A 21,215-nucleotide genomic window follows, 5' to 3' on the forward strand; every position below is an offset into this window, starting at 1 on the left:
GAAGTCTGAGCAGAAGTCACCCAGCCACTTGACTCAGCAGGCGTGTGGAGGCAGCACCAGCGGCAGAGGGGCGGTAAGGCTGTGACACGTGTCAGCACCACCACCCGTCTGGCAGGACCCATCCAGAACCCAGCACATCGGCACCAGCACCTGCTAAGCACCTTTCGTTCAGCAGCAGTAATCGGTAGTACTGTGTGGAGACACTTGTGTTAGCATTAAACAGATTCAGTACTGGACAGCCCATGTTGTGCACGGGCTGCTTTGTCTCACTGAGCTTACTGAGGTTGTGCTTGCTCATCTCACTGAATGACATTCTCACAGCCCCTTCAGGACTTCATGACCCTTGCTTAGAGGTTTTTGTGCTCTGATACTCATCCTGGATAGTGTCGTCTTCCTCGTATAAGTAAGCAAAAACCACTCTGATACCTCAAACCTTTTTTCAGTTAGAAAAAAAAAAATCACTATTTCATTACCAAGTAGAGTTTCTTTCCAGAAAGGCTCTTTATATAAGTTACATATTTATTTTAATAAAGAAAAGAAATAAATACCTCTCTCTTCACATTAGGTAATTCCCCAGAGACAAAACAAAAACAAAACCACCCCAACTACAGGGGCTTCACTACGGATTTGTTACAAATCAAAAGATTGTAAATACTTTTTTTTTTCTATGGTCATCACAAATCCAGTTTTAGGAATCAAGTAGATCATAGATATTCCAGAAACAGAAGAAAGCTCTCCTTGAAGAAACAGTAGCTAAGCACATTGTCCTGCGGGAGTTCAGTTGGGCTAACACAACTGTTACCACCGCACTCGAGAGTCCCATTTGTCCATAATGCGGCCACGTGTGCTGCAAGGTGTGAGCCCTCCGTCCCAATGACGGCGGTTCACAGCCTTTGTTCTTAACCGCTCCCCTGGCGAGGTCACAGCAAACTGTCTGACTTGCACCCAAGGTGCATTAGCTAATTTCAAAGAGAGTTACTGTCTCCAAAATCAAGAAAAAAAATAACCGCTACTTCATAGCCTAAAGAGGAAAATGTGTGCCTGCTGCCTTTTCAAATAAGGCATTACAAAAGTAATTAAAATAAGAGTTAGTCACCCCAAGGTGATCACAGTGTTACTCGAATAGTGCATGTCTCACAGCAGCTGCTGATGGATTATTTCCCACACCATCTTCCTCCGGAAGTAAGGCATGTGATTCTGAAAAGAAAAAAAAATCCATTAAATACAAAATCACAGTAGGAAAAGGCAGAGGATACGTATAAACACCCAGCTGATTCTTTCACGTGAAGTTCATTCACAGAATCATAAAGGTTGGAAAAGACCTCCAAAGATCATCTGGTCCAACCATTCACTGTCAACACAGCCACTTTGGGTACAATACGGGTCTAATCCACACAGCACCTAAGTGGGTACGAGACACAACAACCCAATAAAACCAGATTTACTTGGCTAAATAACAGCTTATAAGCTCTTTAACAAAAGACCGCTGCATCGGAAAATAACTACTATTTTAACTGGCCATGGGGCTAAACCCGTTTCTCCAAGAGATACAAAGGCCAGATGTTACAGGCCCATCGGCTGCGGTACCTTGCCCAGGAGGAATTTCATCAGTTTGGCTATGAAGCAGATACCAGGAGTAAGGAAGAAGAACACATCTCCACCCTGAAGTACACCAGAAGTAAGGAACGAGAACACACCTCCACCCTGCTGAGGCAGCTTTGAAGTTCCAGCCCTTGCACTACGCCCCCAAAATGGAGAAAGGTACAAAACCTCTGCCCCTGCCCCAGACACAATTAACAGATGTGCAACTTCCCCAGCTCTTCTATTTGTGCAAGAAATCAGGAATCATTTATAACCTTTGCTCACCTGTGTGAAGGTCATCGGTTTGTCTCTGGAGATGTAATCTGCGTATTTGCATATAAAAACCCCGCAGTCGCTTCCATTCAATTGCTGAGGGATTTCCTAATGAACGCAAAGAAGGTGGAGAATTTTCTTCTATCTTAAAAGAAAAGCAACTTGGGGGTAGCACGCATTACCCAGCACTGCCAATGCGCTAACCAGACACGTGTGAACCTATGGGCACTTACTCCTCCTGGACACAAGGAATACACCCAATTCACAACACATTACTCTCCTCTGCTTCCTTTTCCTGGATGTTATAATCCAAATTCTTGGCAGGCTGATAAGGAATAGCAGCAGTCCACCCTGCAAGGTGTCTCAAAGTTTGCACTGCGCCCAGCACAACGGTGTCTTGTCTCTTAAACTGAGTCTTTAGATACTGCTTTTTACTGTTAATATATAGAGAAACATTACCTCAACCCTTTGCTTTGTCACATGTCAGAATTTGCACTCTAAAGGAAAATAATTATCTCAAATCTCAAGCCACTTTTAGAAGCCCGTGTTCTCTGACAACTGTTAAAAAGATTCTTAAATTTGACTTCTGAAAGAGAGGCAAAGCCAGATTCACTGTAACGTGGTAGACTAATTAAAATAGAATGTATTCAGCCAGCAAGGAGAGACACTGCCTAAAATTTCATCCCAGCCTGGCTTCCTGGTCCACTTGCAGCCTGAGATGATACCTGAAGAACATGAGATGCTTATGGCTGCTCTCTAAAGGCTTAGACTTATTAAGAAAGAGTTAAGACCTTCATGATGAGGAGTTACGGTTCACACTTCAAATCCAAGTAGTTCTCACATACATGCGACTCCATGCTGTGAAGAATCCATTCTGAAAATGATAGCTCCAGATTTCGTTTTTCCTGGCTTTCTTCTTGCAGGTACTGGCTGTTTGAAACAAAACAAAAACACTCTTCACCTCTGTATTTTAGACCAACAAAAGGAGATGGTGAAGGATCACAGGAAGCTGGATGGCAGGACAATAAAACGTCAGAAGGTCTTCACTGCCCCGATATAAGACATTTGGAGGAAAAACCCAAATCTTAATCACACAGTGACAGACTGTGAGCTAACAGTTACTAGTCAGGAATGACACCAATGATTCCAAGAGACTTCCATGGAAGCATAAGCTTACTACTTAGTAGGGGTTTAAAAAAAAAAAAAAAGCTAATTACGTGTTATCTCAAGTGAATAGAAAAAGCAAGCAAGGAATCCTAATTCCACAGTATGCCTAAACCCCACATGCTGGGTGCGCCTCTGGAAGAACAAATACAACTCTACTTAGCTAATACCTGAGGGCTGAGGAAGTTCCCAGGCCACCAGCTTCTGGAAGGAAAAAAGCCCTACTCTATACAGGCCTGTTCTTACACTTTCCCAGGCATCTGCTGTTATCTGCTGCTCAGGAGAGTACTGGACTAATGCAACACTTGGTTTGGCTCCATGAGCTGCTCTCCTGCTCTCCATCGACAAGGCTGTTGGACTAAGGGGTTGTGCTGCTTCTGCACCAGTGGTAAAGACATCTAAGGATGCTGGCTTACACAACAGTTACAACCCAAATCTACACATATGAAGAACTGTGCCCACTACGTTTGAGACTTATGTCATGCCAGTACATCTGGAAATGCTTGCTACAAGACATCTGTCTTGAATGAGCATGTCAAAACGAGAACGTCAGAAATATGAGTAACACACAGTCAAGGCACAAGGGCAGTCTGCTGGGGTAAGCTGAAGGGAAATACAGTGGCTTTGTTTAAAACACCAAGCCAGAGCAGAAGAGGTATAAAAAATTTGAGAAGGAGCATGTCACACAGCTCACCACAGTAAAAAGGATGAACACTACAAGTGGAGGAAAAAACATCCCAAGGCAAGAAAAAGAGTGAAACAGCTAAGCAATAAACAGTAAAAGTATTTATATTGTTGAACACAAGTAGGAGTGAATATGCCGTAGGACACTAACAGCACAGAGCTGCAGTAATTTGAAAGTTTGCAAAGAGTAGGGCTCAAGAGTGAGTTAAAAAGCTCTTGGAAGTCTGTAATGCCTCCCATGGACACTGCATTTCCTCTCAGTTTGTTAGGTGTTTCTGCAGTTCTTCCCACTCGTCAGTGTTACTAATTAGTAAAGCTGGGCCAAAGTCAGTACACTTGTGCAACAGGGCTATAACATATTTGATGGTGATCCTTTGTCCACACATTTACTGGGAAGCTGGCAGAACCCAGGCACCCAAGGCCCTGGATGGAGGGGGCGATGTGAGACTAGGTAAGTAACCGATGTCACAATTCAACTACAATTTGCAGCAAATCAATTGGTAAGATTTGTATTCCTGACCTACAAAAAAGTTAAAATTTCCAGTCATGTTACAGATACAAAAACCTAAAAACCTTCTCAGAGTTTACAACATAAAAGCATTGACCGAGCAGTTACTTACAATAATGCTTCACAAATCTTGTCCCCGTTTTGTGCCACCGAGTCAAAGTACGTGATGGTCTTCCTTCTGACGTCTATGACCTGTTATTAAAAGGTCACTGTGAGACACAGCACGACCATGTGCTGCTGACAGAACAAAACCTAAATGACTTTTCTCGCTTGCTTTTTTCCCTTCCCTGTTTAATTCTTCAATTTAAAAAAAAAAAAAAAAAGCTAGCTTGACTCACCACTAGTGCCCAGTGCACTGTCAAGTGAATGGGGACTATGATGAGGTCCTGCTTGAAGAGATCCACACCTCTGGTCCATCTTCTTACTGCTTTGTAGCCCCCAGAAATAAGTTTGGGATAGAAAAAAGTACTAAAAGCATAGACTGCTGGGTAGCCTTCTTTTTTATTTCTTTCCACCAGAAGATTCATGTAAAAATTAATGATCTATATGATAAAGAATAAACACAAGATGTAAAATAAGACACTGCTTTACCAAATGAAAAACACAGCAACGTTTTTGTGTTAGCCATCCTTAAGCACACAGCTCTCTGAGAAAACACAGCGTCAGCTTTCAGTTTTAATTCTGAGAATTTTGCACTTGACTTACCTCTGCAGTGTAACACCTACCACTCACTCCAATAACATAGACTAACTCCTGGAAACTGCAGAATACAAGAAATACAGGAGCTTCTAGAAACAGAGGACCCATAAATACCTAAAATAAGGACACTACAGATATTTCTAAGCTCTACAGTGAGGGTCCTCAATGACTCTGAAAAGACGACTTCCGTACACAGTGAAGGGGTATTTTTACATATATACTGAACTAGAACATCACCGTGCTGCAGTTAGTTTTACCTCATCATTTAGCCAGTGAAGGTTCTTCAGTGTGTGGATGTCCTCACGGGTGACCTTCAGTTTGAAGGCACTGCTCATGATCTCGTCTGGCTTGCCTTTGCCAAACGCAGCAGTGACCTCTCTCTCCATGGCCTGAAACAAGCAGTTAAATGGGAAAGGACTTGTGAGCACACCAACCTGTGAGCAGCTTTCAGCTGAAATGAGGTCTATCAGGTAAGACTCAGGTGACATTCTATGGTTCTGTGACAAACCTACAATTCTATCCATTCTGTGATTCTATGACAGAGTAGCCCTTGACCTTGGTAACAGCAATAGTGTTTCAGAGCAGAGCATCAGTGGCTTAACCAGATTTTTGTTAAGTTAGCAATAGGACTGTATTTTTTTTTCTTGTTTCAGAGTCCTGACTTCGAGCTTTAGAGTCTGGATTTGCTTCTGTTTGTTTTCACAAAGGAAGCTGGTATAAAACTATACCAGTTTGGCTAGCAAATTCAGAAAAACAGGTGAAAGACAGCAGTACAGCAAACGCCTTTCCCGCATGATGCTGCGGCCTTTGCAACGCTGGGGTTTAAGCCAACTACAGCAGGCATACTCCATACCTACGCAGGTAAGTCAGGAGCCTAAAAGAACTTGCAGGTGGGGAGCTTCAAAGGGAACTGAGGTAGCTACGCTGGAGTCCTGCAATGAGTCTCGGTTGTGCATATAATTGGCTGTAGCATGGATATTTCCAACTAAGTCTGCTTAACGGATGCAAATAAACCGCTAGGCTTGTTAGTATGAAGATCTCCGATCTGCATCTCCTTGGTTGAATCAGGGCTAGAGAAGTGAAAAAAAAAACCCAAAAACAAAAACAAATTTTGCCTCATACTGAGCATCATTCTGTACAGCTTGTAAACTCTAGATTTGCTAGCCCTTTCCTAGTCATTTGTCAACTGGCCAAAAAGGAGGTGCTCATTTAGATCAGCAGAACCACAACTCCAAAGAACAAAAGCAGCCAAAATTCATTGAAGTAGGGGAACTCAACAACCATGCCCTGATAAACAGGGTTAACTCCTGTGCACTGTTATACAGTGTGCTGACATGGCCAATGTGGGATCCTGAGGACACACACTAGATGCTTAGGTCCCTCACGAGCAATGCAACACTCTAGATCAGCAACAGCACACTCTTATTGCTGTGGTATGACAGATTCGGAGGCAGAGCCAATGCAAGTGTTACAAATCAGGTTAGCAAACAGATGCACATTCAGCACTGCTCTAGAAGACTGTTCTTAAACCTGGACCAATTTTTGTCCTGATCACAGAAGTCCCATGAACCCTTATGTTAACACAACCAAAGGAATGTGTGGACCACATTAAAGCCTTAAAACCAGCTTTACTGCTGACCCTTGTTCTGTGAGGTCACAGCTTCAGACACTCAGTAATTGGTTAAATCTAAGTTCTTAAGACTACAAAAACAGCTCAAGAACCACTTGTAAAAAAAATGGAGTTACTTGTGTATGTTTCACAGCTTTCTGCTTCAAACAAGACTGACAGGAAAGGTACCTCTGTGAGCGGAGAAAAGTGTTCTACTCTTTTTTCTGATCTTGGGAATTTCTTTTCTTCCACATCAAGGGCAGATGGCCTTCTGGACAAAACAGGTGCCAAACGCAATCGAAATGACACCTCTTCTGAGATTTCAGCTCCACGCTGCCTCTGTTAGAAAAAAGGAAGTCAAGCAAGCAAGAAAGCACAAATTTGTTTGCTAGGGAGTAAGGCAGAATGCCTTGCTCATGTATAAAACTGGAAGGGTATTTCGTACACGCATCCAACCAGCAAACTCCAAAGTTACTTTTTACGGATGACTGCATTCAAACCGTGCACCAACATAATGCTACACCCAAAATTAAATTGGGGCAAGAGAGCCAGAAAGTTAGTTTGGCTTGAACTAGCATTAAGAAGCTCAGCAAAACCTCTATGTGTAGGTATCAAGTTGAGACTGAGATTAGTATTTCTTACTTTCATCATTAAAGTTTTATTTGCAGTCTCAGTCCTGACCAGAGACTAAAGCCAAAGAGATGCAACTCCTATCTCACAGAACAGGAGAAGACTAAAGGTACTGCAGTCCAGCACTGTAGGTCAACCAAGTTTGTGCACTAATGGTTTTGAAGCTTTAACTGACAGATAAAAGGGGAAGAATAAAAACAGTATAGTGTGGTATGCTCCTAATAGTCCAGAAACAAAATTAGTGGCAGCAGAAAACCCTTTGTTATAGCACCATTCATAAAATCATGTTCCTGCTTTCCCTGGGAAAAACAACTTGGATGAATACATTACTCATTCAATAATATATGTAAGGAAAGAGTGCAAAAACTTCAGATTGCAAATAGCCATATTTTCTTAAAAAGTGAAATAATGAATAACACAAGCTTACCCCTGAACTGGCTTGTTTCACTGGTCTTCCCTGTTCATGAGAATTTTCTGCTGGTGTGTAGTATCTGCAAGAAGGAGAGACAGAAAGAGAGAAGCAGGTTGTATCAGTATTGTGCCACATAATTCTTAAGAATCCATCTTCTGGTTAAGGAATGCTTTTTCAAGGCTGATTCAGACTAGAGCCTCACTAATATACATGAACATGAGATGACATTGCCACAGCTTCCAGTAATGTTCTCTTGTAGCAGGAGTGGGAGCTTCTCAAACTTTCTTCCATTGACATGTGCAAGACTCCTTTTGCTTACCAGCTCTGTTATTTGGAAAACAGGGAAGCAACCAGCACCTCCTCTATAAAGGGCTTTGTGTTCTACTGATGATCGATACTGCAAGCTAGGTGTTACTCTGCAAGGTATAACATGAACGTCTGCAACTACACTTGCAGCCAAATATAGTTAGCTTACTGAAACTAAGACCAGCACACTGAATTAGGAACGGGACAGCTAAAATTTTTTTACTTGCCTTTCATGCACTAGTCATGAGAGTGACTATCCCCATTTGGAGAGGATTATCATTAAAATAACGCAGACTCTGAGGAGCGAGCAAATACACAGACATGAGAGTTGTCCACGTGTGTCCCTTCTTCGAAAACAAGAATTTACACTGTCACCATAGATCTCCTTGTTCGGGGGGAGACCTACAACAGACTCTAATGGTATCTCCCACTCATTGTGCTTTAAAGACATTCAAACCATCATGGTAAGAGTAGATATCGCAAGCCCTGCTTAATGACTTCAGTTAGTAGCTATATCTGCAAAAAAGGCAGGAAAACATTCCCTTTACTTGAACCTATCAAGCTCTATCAGTTATTTTATTTCCTTCTCTCTCTCCTTGAGCTTAAAGGAACCACAGACAACTTAAGCACTGGAACAGGGCTGCACAGCTAAATATATCGTTAGGGGTTAAAGCAGGGAGAAGAACAGGGACAGAACAAGCTACAGAATTACCACAACTAAATCTTTCTGCTCCCATCTACACTTTGTCCCCTCTTGTTTAAGGGAAGGTCACTGCAAAAAGGCATGTGCCACACAAATCAGACTGCCATAAAAAAACCTCTCCCACTTGGTGTACTTATTGCAACCAATACCACGTTTCCTTCAACAAGACAAAGCCATCTGAACTCGTACTGTTGCCAGCTCAGATGGTTAATGCAGAAGTCCACTGGCCAAAGTCCCTCCCAAGCAGGTGGATAACCCAACTGCATGCTTCCTTTTTAGTCTCATATTCAAACCAAAGGCATCCTGCACGTCACAAAAACTGCCTCAGTCCCACCAGGCTTTACAAGTTCTCATTCTCATGCGTTTTAGGACCCTAGTTTCAAAGTGGACAAAATGAAATGGCAGTTCATTAATGGTTTGGCAGAAAGGAACACACAAGTGAAAACTGATTCCTTGCAAAGAAAAGGACAACTTGGTACTGCCACCACTGTCACAGATAGCTTGCTTGCCACAGCAAAGGACTCGGTGTGCACAGCAAACACCACACCAGCACAACCCCTGCTTGTCACACAGTGAGGCTGTAGCTGAGATGCAACTGGCTTACAAGCAATTCCAGAGCCACAAGGTAGCTACTCCCGTTCCACACTGAGACGATAAATATGATTTTTCTCCTTCTGGCCACTACCAGAGGATGACACAGATACGCACACAGCAAAACCAAGCAAGAACCGCAACTCTACCTGATTATATCGCTTCTTGGAGACCAGTGTGTGCTGCAGCTGTCTGCACATTTGTTGTCTGCACAGAAAAACAGTAACAGAAAGACAAGAAGTCAGCTTTTAATTACAAACAGATGAACATGGCTATCAGTTCATGAGTGATAAGACAAAGCCTCTAATAATGACCACATGGTTATGAAGTTTAAACTCTGGCAAACAGGCCTGCTGAATATCATGAGCAAGTGTATGAGAATAGAAGCAAGGGATTTGCTAAGTTTTATGTCCTGGGCTGCACCCTTTACTAAATGAGTGTTGTTTTTGTTTGTTTGTTATTTTCTTTATCTTATTTTTGAAAAAAACTCAGAAGCATAGCTTGTCATTTTTCACCCCAAAACAAGCTTTCCCCAAATTCTAGCACCTGCTCAGAAAAAATTTCACAACTCATATGACTGCATAATGAAGTCAGATATGTAAAAAGGAGGACTGATGAAATACTACTTAAGTAATGAACATGAAAAAATTAACTGGAACAAAATTAAACATATACACATTAAAACACAGTATTATAACACACTGCTGGTATACAAGAAAATAGCCTGTCAGCAAACTAGTTTCACCAGCCCATTCTGCAGGAGATAACTAAGGTCACCTTCACTATCTTCAGCAAGCTGAAGGTATGGTCAGATACTACAAACTTCCCATGCCTAGTGCAGTTACTTCTGCAGCCACGAACATCCCTAGTACAGTAATGGCTTTGAAGTACAATTTTAAACCTTTTCCACTTACAAAGCCATTTCAGCCAATAACTACCCATGGTTTTGTTCCTGCTTTCCCATGCCTTTTCTTTTCTCTTCCTTTCCAGAGACAGCTCGTTTCATTCTAAGAACCGATGTAAGCTGTAGTAGCATAAACACGCTGTCTGATTTAGATTTCCTTACACACAGACACAGCTTAACAATACACCAGCACTGACAACTCTTCTTAATGTAGACTATGCCTTTGAGACCTAAGGAAACACCCTATTTTGATTCGAAATCTAGCTGCAAAACAGAATAGATATGAATCACGGGGGATACTCACTGGTTCTTAGTGTCATATATTGACAGACATCTCCACGTTTTTGTTCTTCCAGGTGACTTGCAGCCATCACTGGTTCCTTGGAGTAAGCCTGAACGCTTTGGTACAGCAGAAAATACCAGAGAAGAATCAGAATGTCTGTATAGTATCAGTACACACCAATTCACCAGAAAGTATAAAGTTTATTCATACATAACTGTCTACACTAGAGTTGGAGACCATAGGTAAAGCAATAGAAACTTTTTTAGGTACAATTAGGCTGTTTAATCCATTAACAGGGTCATCCTGTCTCTTGCGTTAGTTTTACAACAAAACCTCAGTGGTATTTTCACTAAGAGGCAGTTTACATTCAAAATCTTGGCTATTTTCAACTCATACATACTGGAGACATGGAAGTCACATTTTCTGCCACTTAAGAATTTCAAGAGAGACTAGTAAGTCACAACAATCAACTCCTTTACCTCTTCACCAGCAAACAAGGAGCTTTACTTTAAAAAAAATAAATCTTTACACAGTGTACAAACATCTGGGTTAACCCGAGGAGGCTACTGTATTTTACAGGACAAGACAGCATTCGTTTTAACAGTCCTTGACCAACTCTGTTCAATCTATTTAATAAAGATTATGTTCACACTGTGAATAGTGTCCACAACATATATTTCTGGGACATTTTACTTAGGATCTGCTCTACTTGGACCTCAGGGACTACATGCTCTTTAGCAGCTGGAGCACACTAGATGCACTCTGGAGGAATGCTCTCTGATTTAGCATCACCTGAAAGGAATCTGCTTCACATCCTTCAGGTCTGCTCTGACATATGAGCCAAACCACAACAATCAATGATCAGGAGATTAGATGCCAAAAGCAGAATCTTGATCCACCCTAAAAAGGTACTGATGGCGCACCTAGAATTATACAAAATACTGATTTCCATATTGTTTTCATGCACCAGAATGTTTAAACAGGCCATGCTGTTCTGATCTCAAGTCTTGCGTTTAGGTGTCTTCTAGCTGCGAACAACCAGAGATTGGGATTTTTCTAAGCCTCAGTAACAATCTAGGTTTCAATGCATTAAAAAAAAAGTGCAAGAAAACATGGCGTTTCCTACTGTCTTTCTGTGTAGAAAGGCACAATGGAATTTTAGCACCCTTTTGGCATCAGCATTTTACAATTAGTCCCTCTCTGCACAGCTTTGAAGTGTAGCTATTCCACTAAGATAATGGCTTCTATTATCTTCATGTTTTTCCTGGTGTGGTTGATTTTATGCAACCTCTTGGTACAGTTACAGACACATCAAGCATACTCATCGTTGGTATATATGAATCAGAATTACACGCAAGTTCCCTCTTGCAGGTTGCTTTAAGAACAGGCGTCCCATACACAAGACTAAGATTTTGTCATTTTAGTGTACTGCAAAGAGAAAACTTCCTATAATTTGTACGAGAAGCACTGGGGGAGGTGGGAAGGAGCAGAGAAAGACCTAGCATTCCCTGTGTTTAGGTTACATTTCACATTCTCAGATAAAATAGGTCTACTGACCAAGGAAGAAGTCAACAATTGTGAATGAGAAGAAGACAAATTCTTTTTAATGGTGTTACAAAATAACCACTCCTGTGGATTTTTACCCTAAGTTACACTGCCAGCACTAGAACTAGGTACTACCTTTCTTAACAGAAATAGACGGAAGGGGTATCAGAAGAGAAACAAACCCCTAACAACTAAGGAATCTTCACCTTCAGAATATGCCTTCACAGAATATTCATGCTTCGCTGGGGGGAGGTGAAGGCCGGGATGGAAGAGCGTGTCGTGGTCTTTTCAAAATTACTTTACTCCAGTACCTGCTCTGGGACAATCTCCAAAACCCTAAGCGTGATTTTCTCCTCCACTTCCCCACGTACAAAAGCTACAACATTACCACCAAAAAGTTAATATTTATTTTTCCTATAATTACTTGCAGAAGCTTGTCGGCTGTGAGATAGAGCGGCTTCTAGGATATTTTTCCTTTACTAGTTTCAAGAGCTGCTTGTATTTCTCCTTTTCGCCTCTCAGAACATCCTAGCAGAATAGAGGGGAAAAAAAAAAATGAGATCAGAACCCCATATGAAGCAAATACTTGTAATCTGAATTTAGTGCAGACTGCACAGGTTGTTCTCATAATACTGGCACAGAATTCAAGTTTATTTTAGCAGGAATTTCTACACCTTCATTTTTTTTCCCTATCCTGCGATAAGAACTTGCATCCCACTACAATCTCAAAATTCCTTCTGCAACTGTTTCCTCAAATGTGGGCCTCTTCTCTCTAGCTGTGGTCTGCACTTCTTGCATAAGAATTCAGGCTAATAGGCATTCCTGTCAATATACATAATGACTGTGTGCTATGAGTCTCCACGGTATCTTAATCATATTCCACCACTTGTCATGGCCTGCTTCTCCAGTAGTTCAATTTAAGATCTTCTCCAGTGTAATCTAGGTTTATCACATATTTTCCAATAGTAGCTTCAGATATTGGAAGAAAAGGACAGGGAAGGACCTCTTTGTCCTTCAAGGAAGATTTATCAGCAAGTGTGCAGGTTTTTTTGCCTACATCATCCTTATAAAGCTGCTATGTAAAGACAGCAGTTGAGCTGGGTTAAGGAGAAATAGTACAACAACTCTGCAACAATGATATGCTAAGTGACAGGGCAGTACTTCCACTTACAAGACTTGATACGCAGAAAAGCAAATAAAACATCACGCACTGCTTTTCAGAAGCATTCCCTCATTAACTATATCCACTGTAGTGAATGTTACAAACTGTCACTTCAGTGTGGTCATAGTTTTGCTGTCACTACTGAGTTGTGTTATTTCAAAAGACACCTTTCTCACGCAACGCACCTCTTCCACAGTACAGAAAGGCCTCCCCATTTTGCCGACTTCTGAAGTCACAGACTCTGGCGTAGTGTGCTCCTTAATGGGTGGCCTGAGTGTTACGGTGTCTTCTGGAGTAGGTTTGATGTGGTGGTTGCCATTCCTGCTTGTGCTAAAAATACCAATGGCAAAAGAAACAGCATCAAGAGAATATTCAGATAAGCACCTCTGATTCAAGCTCCACCACCAACTGTTTTGTAAGCACATGCATTGATGATGATGGAGACAGACATGAAATGTTTATTACTTTCAGATGGAGACCTGCTGTCTTCAACCACTTAATGGGAAAGTATGGAGAAGTAAAATAGAAAGTCAGAACAACTGCTTTGAATACACACTGCTGTTCAATCTGCACTCAGATGCAGCACAAGTGCTGCGCCCATTCTCAGGGTCATTTCCAAGGCAGTCCAAGCCCTGAGTCAACACAGAAGACTCGAGAACCACACAGGCGTGTTAAACATACCATCAAACCTTCAACTCTTCCAAAAGCTAGCACACTGGCATAGAAGTGTAGCTGCTTTCCTCACAGAATTGTTCTGGTCATCAGGGACTTCTGGAGATCATCTCATCCACCTCCCCACTCAAGCAGAGGCAACCCAAAGCAGGTTGCCCAAGACCGTGCCCAGCTGGGTTTTGAGCGTGTCCAAGGACAGAGACTCCACTGCCTCTCTGGGCATCCTGTGCCGGTGCTCAGTCACCCTCACGGTGACTTAAGGTGCTTCCTTACGTTCAGATGGAATTTCCTGCTTTTCAGTTTGCGCCCACTGCCACCTGTCAGTGGGCAACACTGAGAAAAGCCTGGCTCGCTCCTCTTCATTCCCTCCCATCAGATGTTTACGCACACTGATGAGATTCCTCTGAACCTTCTCCAGGCTGCATGTTCCCTGCTCCCTACACCTCTCCTCATATACTTCACTCCCTTCATCACCTCTGCTGGACTTGCTACCTTAAGCCCACGTCTTTCTTATGCTGGAGAGCCCAGACCTGGACACAGCACTCCAGGTATGGCCTCACCAGGGCAGTGCAGAGAAGAAAGATCATCTCTCTTTGCTTTTTTTGATTTAAACCTTTTTTGATTTAAAAAGGTTAAAAATTGGTTGGGGAAAAAAAGCTAATGGAGACCTCCCTACAGTACAGCAGCTTGGAGTTCCAGAATAGCTTGGAAAACTATTACTACATGGACAAAGATACAAGTGTTTGACAACACCCAGAAAGTTCAACAACGAAAGTGAAAGACAGCAAGTCTTTAAGCGATGTCAAAGAAACTGAAGGATTTTTACCTCAAACACGGAATTGTCTTATGAGAAAGGGATAGTGTTTCATTATTCAAGCAAGCGTTGGTTCCACAAGGCATTTTATCTATGAGGAGAGCACAAGTTAACAATGTAACTATAAAAAAAAAGTGAAGTTTTATCAGTTTACAGTGAAGAACTTCAACACTTTTTTTTCATTTTTCTCTCTTGCATCATAACGTTACTTGCATTATGTTACTTTATTAACAATAATCTCAGATTTCCATCTTCACAGCTAAAGAAATTTGTGCACACAAACTACTGTTAGCCTAAACCTGAAATAAAAAAGGGTTATTGGGATCTACCACCTAAAAATTAGTGTTTTAAACAATTTATTTCTGGCAAGCTAACGGTGGCCATGTCAGAAGTAGAGAACTGCATCCCAGGCAGCTCTTGAACTAACGCTGAGATGACAAGTCAAATGTCTGGCCCTAAACCAGAAGCAATGCAAGGATACAGGGAAGAAGCAAAGCTCATACTCAAGTATTCCTAATGGTACCTAGATATTGTGCCTGTTACCTGTACATAAGCCTTGGGCTGAGTCACAGAGTACACACACAATGTAGGATGAAAAAGAAATGAGTTGGTAACCTGATGGCCTTACCAATCTGTAGCATTTCTACTTCTAGCGCAGAACTTGCTGGTCTTTTAGACAAAAGGTCAGACGAAGCGGACTGAGTCTTAAATAAAAACACAAAAGTATCACAGTGAGTATAACTTGAATACAAATCCAAGCAAACACAATGTTCCTGAAATTTAGGCAGCTCCGTTATGACTCAGGGATCACGATATGCTGGTCCAGATTGCAGCAGAATGCAAATATTTGCAGGATCTCTGACAAGCACGCTGATTTTTAATACTCGAACTCATATACGCAGCGATTAAAACAACATGAGCCTAACATTGAGTTCTCCTCAGTCAGCTCCTAACCATTCTGAAAAACAATAGTCTAGCCCTTAAAAAATACATTTTGTAAAAGTAAGAGTTAATGACTCTCTCAAGAACAAATAGGTAGAACATGACAGCTTCCTATTCCTCTCTTACCCTAGTGGGGCAGTAAGAAAGGTAACACCGCACCTTTGAACCAAACGACGGAGTGCAGCTGTTAACGAGTCACTGTTACAGAACCTGTGTCCTACGGGACTCCTCTCATGGATAATGAATTTAGCAGAATGATGTTGACCTGGACCAACTATATAGTTTTTCTTGCAAGGTGATGTATTTTGATTCCCTAACTACAAGCTTGAGAAAAAGAGTAACAGCTTGCAAACATACAGACTATAGATTTGAACAACCATGAAATAGCTGGGAGACAGCAAAAGTGTAGCTCCCCGGATCCAAGTGCTAGAAAAGAGCCTGCCGACTTGAATAAGGCAAAACCAGCACACAAGAGCAAGAGCTGCCTTCTATAAATGGAAAAGAAGGACCTACTGCTTTACAGGCTCAGGGCAGGCCCAGCTTCAAGATGCATCAGGCAGAGCAGCTCCTTCCTTTCATCTCACACAGATTCACCCAGGATCATAACTACCTACTTTCAAATTCTGTTCTAACCTCTTCTGTGGGCTCTGGGATTGGAGCTGCATTGCTGACTGAAGCTTTCCAGTGTTCGTTTGTTGCCTCAGCTGGCAACTTCGCCACAGCAGAAACTTCTTCAACTTTCTCTGTAGGCTCAGAGATGGCGCAACCTAAAAAACAAAGACAGGCCATATAAGAACACAACTGAAAAGGGAGTTTCATCAGGTTTTCGCGTGAACAGAAATCCTTAATGACACCTACCGCAGCAGAACCCATTTCTAGTTACACGCTTTTCTGCCAACAGAGCTGGTGGTGAGTTTTGTAATAGGTGGCTCAACAGGCCGTTCTGCAGAGCCGAGCTCAGCGACTAACCTGCAGCTCTGCCAGCCAGGTCTACCAGAACACCCTGCTTTTGAGAGCACTCCCTTTTTCCAGAGAAGCAGCACAGTGTGCAATTTCTCTCCCTCACCCCTCTCCACGCATGCATGTAGCATTGCGGTTTATTACGTGTTGCTCTTGACTACTGGAGAGAAGCTGTTTGCTGAGGTCTAGAAACCAAACTTAGCAAAGGCTCTTTGGTATTACAGAAGCAGAGACACGCAACCCCTCAGCCAGTACTTCCAAAGGTTAACAAGCCAGGGCTGCCTAACAGGGGGCTGTGTTAGAGAGTAAATGGTACCAGAAAAGCATGCCACCTGTTCAGCAGCCCCTACCATTAAATGAGGGGCAGCACTGCCGGCCAAGCAGTGAGTAGGAAGCCCCATGCCTCCCTATAAAGTGTATGCTAGATGTCCCACAACCTAAGGAGCATCTATTTCTCCCTCTTTTATCTGACTGAAAAAGGGAAGCTTTGATCTCAAATCGTGACCCAAGCAGCCGGCATCGAGGTAACGAAATGGCTGCATGCAGCTGTGTAATTTTACCCATAAAATCTGCAGAGGGGGTGTCCAAGGAAGTCTCACTGAAGCGAGCACTTCTGTCCCCGCTGTCCTCTCCCATGCCAACCCTCTGCTGCGTCTTCCTCCTTCCTTACTCAGCTCTCATTTACCTTTTAAACATTCACGTGCCAAACTTTTCAGATTCAGACTGAACTGACTTCTGGTTTCAGTTCAACTTTTTTCTTTTTTTTTTTTTTCCCCCGAACTCAGATCACTCAGAAATACCACTTTTCTCTGCCTGCGCCAGTTTAGAGTTACCTTCCTTCACAGCCCAGATCCTAAGTGGTTTCTCGGAAGAAACACGGATATTCTGAGCTGACAGAGGTACAGCATCACGAATCCAGGCAGGAGGGGGCATGCAGCTTCAAGGCAAAATGCTCTCTGCTGATGTGGATGGGCTCACAGCCAAAGAGACCTGGGGTATCTCCTGCTGGCAGCAGAAGTCCTGTACCCTGCCACGATCAGCACAGATAACATCACGGCCCCACGACACACCCTCAGGCCACTGGCTGCACAGATGGTCGCAACCAAGAGAACGGCTTGAGAAGTCACATTTTCAGAAGTCACACTGAAGTACAAAAGCCAGAGTTTTCTAAGGTACATGAAACCTAAGAAAAATCAGGCGTATTAATTACTTCGGTAATGTGCAATACCTGATTTTTGCTTTTTTGGTCGAGTCTGGTCAGGATCTTCCAGAGGTGGCAGAGTGCTGAGGAAAAAACACGCAGAACAGTGTTTTGCAAGTACAGATGAGCTTCTGAGAGACTGAGTTCCCTTCGCAGGGCCCACGCTTCCAAAATTTGTTTTCATATCCCAAAACTCTCCCCTCCGAGCATCTCTGGGATCATCTCAGACAGGAACACGCGGCTGCTGCTACCGCAGCACCTCTCACCAACGCCCCCCACTGCTCCCACTCAGCAGAGCACTCACAGAAAGTTAATCCTCCCCCTACAGCGCATTAGGCCTCTTTCTCACATTCAGTTCATGTTTTCTGTCCGTCACTAGCAACAAAAAATTCTTAAGTTAATATGTAAAGCTTATTGCATATATTACATATCCTCTTTCCTCAAGGAAAGCAACATGCCAACGATTACTAAGCCATCTGAGTGCACTACACTGAGCTGCAGAGAAAGAAAAGTTTAATTAGGACAGGAAATAAAAGGTGGAAAAGCAACTCGTGAACACCCACATAAATAACTTACTGCTAAATCAGTGCTCGTGAACTAGTTCTTTAAATCATTCTTAGCTGCACCCTTCCTTACTAAGTGTTAGTTAAAGTATTATATCAGTTGATACAAAGATAAAGTCTAGCTGCCCTTTTTTTTTTTTTTTTTTTAAACTTTGGGAACAGATAGCAAAGGTTGTGTCTTTTTTTTTTTTTTTTTTCCTTCTTTGATTCCAAAAACACCCTGACACACGGCGAGGGTTCTTTGAAAGATGCTGTGGTCCTTCTCAAATAAAAGAATTTCTTTTCAACTGTTATGCTCCCAAACCCTGCTGATTGCATCACTTCTGGACTGTTTTCCTTCTGCAGCAGGAGCACAAAAATGAGTTCTTATCCTTAACTGCACCTTTCGTACAATACAGAGGGTATTTGTCATTGCTATGCTACTAAACTCAGGAAGAAAATATAGCGGGGTAGGTGTTAAATGCAAAGCATTCCTATAAAAATACATTCTTACTCAGCATATTTAATATTCCAGAAGGTAAAACTGAAGAAAGCAAAAATATTTGTCTTCCTGTTCAGTTTTTCTCAAGAACTAACTTTCATTCTGAGCTGGTCTTCAGTGAAATCTTTCCAGCATCAGTCCTCTGCAGAGACAAAGCACAATCCCGCCTCCTCACGGCTACCTTCTGAGACAATCACAGGTTAGACACCTTACTATGCTGACAGTTACTGGTTTCAAATGGAAGCGCATCTTTCTCCAGTTTTAGAAGAGCACCCAACACCCACGAGAGTGGTTTTGTCCTGTTTCCTTTACCAAACACATGGATGCTTAGAATTAGTTTGAGCACATGGAAAAAGGAATTCTCTGATGGTGATTCAGAAGGTTGGGAAATCGCTGATGTCCTGAAGTAGGAAAGGCCAGGGAACACGAACGGGCAAAAGATAGGAGGAGCAAGGGGGAAAAAAAAGGCAGATCTATGCTCAGCTACCTGCCTGCAACAGGACCGCACAACCCACGAGGAGGTTACGCTGTGTCACCACACCAGAGGCTTTGCCAAGGGCCTGGGGGAAACAGGTGAGTACAGAGGGTGTTGAGCAACATCTGAAACAGGCTGAAAGAGTGGGCCAGAAAGCAGAAGTCATTTGAGCCTGCTCTCCACGTAAAGATGCACTCATGTCCTTCTCCATGCCCTGGAGGTGACAGCACCCACCCGTGCCCACTGTTTTTCTCACCTCCTTGGCGACTACAGGGAAAGAAATAAGCTATCAGAAACCCTCGGCACCTCTGCATACCCCCACGTACACTCGGGCTCTGCTCTGTGCAAAACCTCCTCCTGCGCCAGTGTCCAGGACAGCTCGCTGCAGCGTATAATTTAAAGTTGTAAAAATTCAGCTTTTCACAGGTTGACTCCCAAAAATTCGCACGCTGTACTTCAGCGATGCACTGTAAGAGCAGTTAATTTTCAACGACTCTCCCCATAGGTTTCACCACCCGTACCCATAATTTTTCATCTTTCTACTGCGGGGTAACACCGAGGGGCAGCAATAACGGAGAAGGCGGCTTCGGTGTTAACTCCCCGCTTTCTCTGCCGTTTCGGCTGCGAATGGTGGAGCTCGAGGGTTTGGGACTTGTCCGCTAAGCCTGTCACGCCGAGCTTCCAGCTGGACGCGCTGCCCTGGTTGTAACAGAGCGCACCTGCCCGGCCCAGGGCTGGGGCTTGGCTTCCCGCAGAGAGCCTCGCACGCGGGAGCTGGGAACACCTTCGGCGTTTTAGCGAGTATCTCCGGGAACGCACACCTTTGGCATTTTAGCGACTATTTTGGGGAACGCTTTTGCGTTTTAGCGAATATTTCAGGGAATGCTTTTGCCTTTTAGCGAACACCTCCGCCTTTCGGGGAGCACCTGAGGGAACACCTCCGCCTTTCGGGGAGCACCCGAGGGAACACCTCCGCCTTTCGGGGAGCACCTGAGGGAACACGCTGCCTTTCGGGGAGCACCTGAGGGAACACGCTGCCTTTCGGCGCACACCTCAGAGTCGCAGCCCTGCTTTCCGCCGGACAGCTTCCGCAGCCACCCGACGCCGGCTCACTCGCGTTCCGCCCCGCTTTCCGTCCCTCACCGTCCCCAGCCGCCCCCACGTCCCGTCCCGTCCCGTCCCCCCTCAGCAGGGGCCGGGCACAGCCGCGGGACCCGCACGACCCCCGCGGGTCCTTTTGCTCCCCCCCCCCCCCCCCCCCCCCCAGCCTCCCCGCACGCAGCCCGCCCTCCTCCCCCCACACCCCCGCAGCCCGGGCCCGCGGCCCGGCCGAGGAGGGCCCGCTCCGGCCGCGCTGACCTGCGGAGCGGCCTCTTGCGAGGCGGCGGCGGGGCAAGGGCCGGGGCCGGGGGCGGCGCGGGGCGGCGGGCGGCGGCGAGGAGGGCGCCGAGGGCCGCCAGCAGCCATTGGTACATAGGCCCCGGCCGCCGGCGGCGGAACTGCGCGCATGCGCGGGGCCGCCCTCGGGCGCCGCGAGGGCACAAAATGGCGGGCGGCCGCCGGCGGGAAGGGGTCTGAGCCCTCCGCGCCTTGCGGCAGGGGCAGCTGCCTGTCGGGCCCGGCTGGCCGGGAGGGGCTCCTCACAGCCGCTACGGGCTGAAAAAAGTGTTTCGGGGGTGGCGCTGCACCCCCTGCCTCCTCTCCGGGAAGGCGAGCCCCGGGCTTGCCAAGCCCTGCCCCGCTGGAGCAACGCAGGTCTGGTGCCCGCTGTCCCGCGGCTCCCGACGTGTCCCGACAGCGATTCACAGAATCATCTAGGTTGGAAGAGACCTCCAAGATCACCAAGTCCAACCTCTGACCTAACGCTAACAAGTCCCCCACTAAACCATATCACTAAGCTCTAAATCTAAACATCTTTTAAAGACCTCCAGGGATGGTGACTCAACCACTTCCCTGGGCAGCCCATTCCAATGCCTAACAACCCTTTCAGTAAAGAAGTTCTTCCTAATATCCAACCTAAACCTTCCTTGGCACAACTTTAGCCCATTCCCCC

The 21,215-nt window shown here is 44.4% G+C and overlaps 1 protein-coding gene across 2 annotated transcripts; it reads right to left on the bottom strand.

The window, feature by feature from the left end:
- Positions 1-482: 482 nt before the first annotated feature.
- On the bottom strand, positions 483-20,667 carry SENP2 (SUMO specific peptidase 2). 2 transcript variants are annotated; one of them, XM_067002783.1, is made up of 17 exons: positions 20,522-20,667; positions 17,671-17,726; positions 16,116-16,249; positions 15,169-15,244; positions 14,553-14,631; positions 13,240-13,384; positions 12,317-12,420; positions 10,369-10,463; positions 9,310-9,367; positions 7,576-7,639; positions 6,708-6,857; positions 5,167-5,298; positions 4,549-4,752; positions 4,323-4,402; positions 2,700-2,784; positions 1,867-1,962; positions 483-1,197 (listed from the first exon to the last, which is right to left on the bottom strand). In XM_067002783.1, exons 1-17 carry the CDS (start codon positions 20,635-20,637, stop codon positions 1,135-1,137), a joined length of 1,737 nt encoding a protein of 578 aa, XP_066858884.1. In that variant the 5' UTR covers positions 20,638-20,667; the 3' UTR covers positions 483-1,134. The 2 variants fall into 2 exon arrangements, with proteins under 2 accessions (XP_066858884.1, XP_066858883.1); XM_067002782.1 differs by lacking the exon at positions 483-1,197 and having other exon boundaries at positions 2,646-2,784.
- Between the last annotated feature and the right edge of the window lie 548 nt (positions 20,668-21,215).

Source organism: Anser cygnoides, chromosome 9 (genome assembly GCF_040182565.1).
Source record: "Anser cygnoides isolate HZ-2024a breed goose chromosome 9, Taihu_goose_T2T_genome, whole genome shotgun sequence".
Lineage (NCBI taxonomy): Eukaryota > Metazoa > Chordata > Aves > Anseriformes > Anatidae > Anser > Anser cygnoides.